The sequence below is a fragment of the Sceloporus undulatus genome, chromosome 1 (assembly GCF_019175285.1).
Source record: "Sceloporus undulatus isolate JIND9_A2432 ecotype Alabama chromosome 1, SceUnd_v1.1, whole genome shotgun sequence".
NCBI classification, from domain to species: domain Eukaryota; kingdom Metazoa; phylum Chordata; class Lepidosauria; order Squamata; family Phrynosomatidae; genus Sceloporus; species Sceloporus undulatus.
In genome coordinates, this window is record NC_056522.1 from 24,168,208 (window position 1) to 24,174,207 (window position 6,000).

Consider the following 6,000-nt stretch of genomic DNA (forward strand, 5'->3'; position numbering starts at 1 on the left):
TCTGTGCTTTTTCCTTGGACTTGCTTCTTAAAATTATAATACAAGGAACCACAGTGTTGTCTTAAACCACACCTTTTATGATCCAAACCTTTTATTTGTGGTTAATATCTTCCCTTTCCTACTTTTTATGGCAAATTGGGGAACCTGGAAGATTTAAGGCTTTCTGCTGTTGTATTTGGTTTTTGTAGAAAGTGAAAGTACCATCTTGGTTCTGTTGGTTATTCTAAAAGCCCAACAAAAAGGGAGGAAAGCTATCCTTCATTTTCTCAGGGCTGGTCTACACATAATGGATTATGCGAATTGCTGCAGATTTTCACACATTCCTATCAACTTTTAATTGTCTTCACTTTCCTGTGCAAATTTGTAACTATTTGCCTTCCCAATGCTGAAAATGTGCAGCCTTGTGAAGCAGACAGATGGCTACACATTCAATAATGCTCATCCTCTCAGATACTCTGTGAGTCCTTTCTTAGTGGAATTTTTGGGAGACACCTCCCCCGTGGCAAATAGCCCACATTCCTTTGAATCACATGTGCCAGATCACAGTCTGTTCGGTTGGAATGAGGAGTATTTTATTCATGTAGACAAGCTCTCAAAAATGGAAGGAAAGCGTTGAAGAAAGATTTTTGTTGCTGCCATTACATCTTATGTAAAAGTTGATAAAGGAAATTTAGGGAAAGGGCAGGAAAGGAATGTTCCTTTCCCCCACCCCCACCCCACACTTTTCCTGCTAGACCTTTTCTGGAAGCAGCAGTGGCTGAAAACAAAGGTTTGAGGGAAGAACCTGTTTTTGTTTCCTCTATGGAGAATGACAGTAATTGAAAAAAATATCCTTAGCTACAAAAGACAAGACTTTCTCAGTGGTGGCTTGCTTTGGAATGCTGTACCACAGGAAGTTCCCCTCAGCCTAACACTGTATGGTTTTTTTATGCCAGATCAAAATCTTTTTGTTTGCACAGCCATTTAGAAAAATGTATATTTCATATTTAAATCTGTATTATTAATGTTTTTTAACATTGATGTAAAATCCTCTGAGATGAAATTGTGTTATGTACTTGTTTAAAATAAGGAATACATTTATGGAAGGGAAAATTGTATCCAAATGGTTAACTTAGCATGAATTCTTTAAAAAGAACTCTCTTAAGGACCCCATTGATCAAACCCCCAGTGACTGTCATCCCTTGAACATCAGTTTAAACATAGTTTTTTGTGGGATTTCAGGCTATGTGGCCATGTTCTAGAAGAGTTTATTCCTAAAGTTTCGCTGGCATCTTCAGAGAATGCTGACCTGGAAGAGAGTGGATATATTTCTTCTTCGTGGTCTCTGCGAATCATACAAATGGGTTGTACTGCACCTGCGCAGTGCTGCTCGGAAACTTCTGGAATCACTGGGCAAAGTTTACTTTGCAACTTTTTGGCGGTAGCTCCGCCCATCCCTTATAAGCCTTCTGCGTTCCCACTCTTTCCCCAGTTCCTTCTTTCGGTCGCGTTAGCTGCTTGGTGAACTTCACTCGCTGATATTGATCTTGTTCACTGGACTTGACTACGGACTGTTATTTGACCACTCTCCTTCTGAATCCCCCATGTGTTGTTGACCATTTGGCGCATCTCTGACTTTTCTCTTGGATCTCGATTCTGTTAAGGATGTCTCCGGCACCCTTCAAAAATGTGATGTTTGCAGTGGTAAGATCCCCATCCAGGATCCTCACTCCTCTTGCCTCCTTTGCCTGGGCAAGAACCACGATTCCAGGGTGTGTGTTCTTTGTAAGTCCCTTACCCTTCAGGCGAGGAAAAACCGGGACTCCAGACTCATTACGGCTACCTACCAAGGGGTTCTGAAGCTGCAGGAGGCCGACCGGCCAGGTTCCACGCCCGTGGCTTTGATGTCGACATCGGCGGATGCCAATTCTGTGGCCCACAGCTCTAAGTCCGTCACCAAGCCTAGTGCCACTGTGGCCTGGAGCTCCTCCACCAAGCCAAGCGCCACTGCCGATAAGTCCGACAAGAGGTACGGCACCGACGGAGCGGGCTGTAAGCTGAAGCCCTGCACCAAGCCAAGTGCTACTGCAGCAAAGTCCGACAAGAGGCACGGCTCCGACGGAGTGGGTTCTAAGCCAAAGTCCTCCGACAAGGACAAGGCTAGACCTAAGGAGACAGGCCCAGGCTCAAAATCCTCTTTTAAAAAGAGGCATGCTCCTCCTTCGGAGTCGGGAGATGGATCTTCTCACTGTGATCCTGGGTAAGGAGGAGTGATTCCCATGTTAATCTGTGTATTGTTCTGTTGTTGATGGCCGCCTCAGGGTGGGAGGATTAATAATAATATGATTGTGACCTGGTTGTTTTGATGCTTGTCTCAATATTTGATACTTGCTGTTTTAACTTGTTTTATGATGTTTCTAACCTGTTGTTTTAACTTCTAGATTGCATGCCATAGGCAGGCTTTTTATATATTCTTGATTTTATTTGGTTTTTGTACAGCGCCGTGTACATCTACGGCGCTTTATAAATGAAGATAATAATAATAATAATAATAACAACAACAACAACAATAATAATAATAATATATGAAAAGAGGATTAGTGTCTGTTAATTGGTGATCTTTGTCTGCTGGGAAACCCTCTGACCCTTCCCAGCAGACAGTGATCACCAATTAACAGACACTAATCCTCTTTTCATATCCTCCTACCCTGAGGCCCGGCCATCAACAACAGAACAATACACAGATTAACATGGGAATCACTCCTCCTTACCCATGATCACACAGTATATATATACCCACTCTCTTCCAGGTCAGCATTCTCTGAAGATGCCAGCCACAGATGCCGGCGAAACGTCAGGAATAAACTCTTCTAGAACATGGCCACATAACCCGAAAAACCCACAAAAAACTATGGATGCTGGCCATGAAAGCCTTCGACGTCAGTGTGAACAATTTCACAGGCTCCTTTCAGTGTAGTTCATTCCACCTTACTGTTCCTGTCAAAATGGGGGATGTACCAGCAATGTTATTAGAAAACATGTACTTGTTAGAGTCCTTAATATTGGCTCACATGAATTCCCTTGCAAGTTCTATCATACAGGAGCCAAGTGCTACCATGGGGATAAGTGTAAGTTTTCACATGACCCACTAACTAAAGAGTCAAAAGAACTACTTGATAAGGTGAGTTATTCTCCTTCTGTCACTGTGATCTCATAGTTGAATATGAAGGGGTTTTTTTTCCAAAAATGAAAAAACAGTTTTAACTAGATTTTCCAAGAAATCTTGGTATGTTTATAGATGATTATACATGAACTGCTGTGTAACATTATTGTGCCCTTACTGTTCAGCCAAAATGTTTTGCCACTAGATTATTATTAGTGACCCTGGGTATTATGCCTGACATCAATGTGCATCCCTGAAACATAGGAAGAGATTAGCCAAAAACCTTTTTCTATCTCTGACCCTAAAACATGCAAAGGGAGGAGTTGGGAGACAGTTTCTCCCATCTAAAGGGAGAACTGTAGGTTGGGCAGAAGCTTATTTCACCTCTGTATTGTGAGGACATTCTTCTCTGAGAGACCCTATCGGGCATAAAGCAAGACCATGCACTTCAAGCCTCCTACTACCAGCTGAGCACTTGAGAATAGAATGGAACATGTTATCTTGTTATGCCTCTGTGTGTGACTAGCAGGAACTGAATTGGCTTGCTCTGTCTTTGTGCCCAGTAGACGTTTCTATGCCTTAGGTTCTCCCATCTATCCCTGAAATGAAAGAGTGAAGTTAGCTTTGCTGCGCTACACCCATTAGGTACAGAGGCAAACATGTTTGTCTCATTTCCATGTCTCCAACTGTGTGCTGGAAAAGGATGGCAGAAACCTGTTATGGTTATGTGTCTTAACAACTGCAGAGCTGAAGCAAACCTCATGCTTCAGCAGAATTTGGGGGAAGGGTGGGTTAATTGCCTTACCTCTCTAACTCCATGTTGAAAAGAATTTGGTATTGGGCTCATCTCACTCACTAACCTACCTGTTGAAAGAACCTTTCTTGTCATTGTGACGGTGGTCGATGAGATTAAACCTAATCCATGTATTAAACCAATTAAATGATTGCTCTCTGTTAAAAGATCCCCTTCTTTTTTGGATCTCTGCCAGTGAGTTGACCATTTTTAGTAACAAGAGTTTGAACATTTGGTTGTGATCTGTTTTGATATATAAGTTTAGGATATACTGTTTTCATTAACTAAGAAAGGTTTTGGAAGGCATTTTCAAATAATGGTGAGATTAACTGGAGTATGGCATGTGTATTTTACTCTAAACCTGGTTTCTATTCTATACTGAATCTTATGGATCAGGGAAGTCAGAATCCCATTAAGTAAATATGTGGTGGCATTATATAATGGCCACTAAAATGTTAGAAAATGGAAATTTGTGTAACTTAAATTTTTTTAACCTGTGTGCTGTAGGTTTTAAATAATGATGAGGAGCCACAAAATGATGACGAGAAAGAAGTGGAAGAACTTAGGAAGCGTGGAATAGTTCCTCTTCCTAAACCACCTCCAGGAGTTGGACTTTTGCCAACTCCACCAGAACCATATTCATTTACTGAGGAAGATGTAGAAATTTGTCAGGATCCCTCTGGTGAATTCAAAAAAATTCCATCTCTTTTTGAAATAGTTGTGAAGCCAACAGTGGATTTAGCACACAAAATTGGAAAAACGTAAGTATTAGACTAAAGCAAGAAGCATGAAAGAAGTTCAGAACATTGATTGTATTCTGACAAGGTTATAATAAAAGTGTTAGTATGTAGAGAGAACTTGTAACAATGAAAGCTTATGCTGCCACCTTCTTTCTTTCAGTTAGTCTCAGAGTTGCTACAAGATCTCTCTAAATACAGATTCTACAGACTAACATAGCTGTATTTTTGAATAAAAGTGTTAAGGACTGTTTGCTCAACCTCTGTCCATTGCCCTGCTGGGTGCAACTCATTGCTCTCTGCCCCCTATTCCTTCTCCTTCCTCATTTTCCAAAGCAGAGAACCATACGTGAAAAACTGTTTTTACACCAGGAGGAAAATGGGTACACATTTAACCAGTACAGCACAGAAATGTGTTTCCCCCTCCAAGGACTCAGTATCACTTGCACTTGTTTTCTTTGTCTTTTCAAAATACAAAAGAATCATAGAATCATAGAATCGTAGAGTTGGAAGAGACCACTAGGGCCATCCAGTCCAACCCCCTGCCATGCAGGAAATCCAAATCAAAGCATCCCTGACAGATGGCCATCCAGCCTCTGTTTAAAGACCTCCAAGGAAGGAGACTCTATCACCCTCCGAGGGAGTGCATTCCATTGTCGAACAGCCCTTACTGTCAGGAAGTTCCTCCTAATGTTCAGGTGGAATCTCTTTTCCTGGAGCTTGCATCCATTGTTCCGGGTCCTGTTCTCTGGAGCAGCAGAAAACAAGCTTGCTCCCTCTTCAATATGACATCCCTTCAAATATTTAAACAGGGCGATCATATCACCTCTTAACCTTCTTTTCTCCAGGCTAAACATCCCCAGCTCCCTAAGTCGTTCCTCATAGGGCATGGTTTCCAGACCCTTCACCATTTTTGTCGCCCTCCTTTGGACACGCTCCAGTTTCTCAATGTCTTTTCTGAATTGTGGCGCCCAGAACTGGACACAATATTCTAGGTGGGGCCTGACCAAAGCAGAATACAGTGGCACTATTACTTCTCTTGATCTAGACGCTATACTTCTATTGATGCAGCCTAAAATAGCATTGGCCTTTTTAGCTGCCACATCACACTGTTCACTCATGTTCAACTTGTGGTCTACTTGGACTCCTAGATCCCTTTCACACATAGTTTCATTCCGCCAGGTGTCACCTATCCTATATCTGTGCATTTTATTTTTCCGCCCTAAGTGCAATACCTTACATTTCTCCGTGTTGAATTTCATTTTGTTAGCTTTGGCCCAGCTTTCTAGTCTATTCAGGTCATTTTGAATCTTGATCCTGTCCTCTGG

General features: G+C 41.8%; 1 protein-coding gene across 1 annotated transcript in view; it reads left to right on the forward strand.

Moving 5' to 3' along the window:
• Nucleotides 1-6,000, forward strand: part of ZC3H6 (zinc finger CCCH-type containing 6) — a 40,615-nt gene that overhangs the window by 23,338 nt on the left and 11,277 nt on the right. The window contains 2 exon segments of the mRNA XM_042438540.1: nt 3,051-3,160; nt 4,443-4,696. Of these exon segments, the coding sequence (XP_042294474.1) occupies nt 3,051-3,160; nt 4,443-4,696 (364 nt within the window).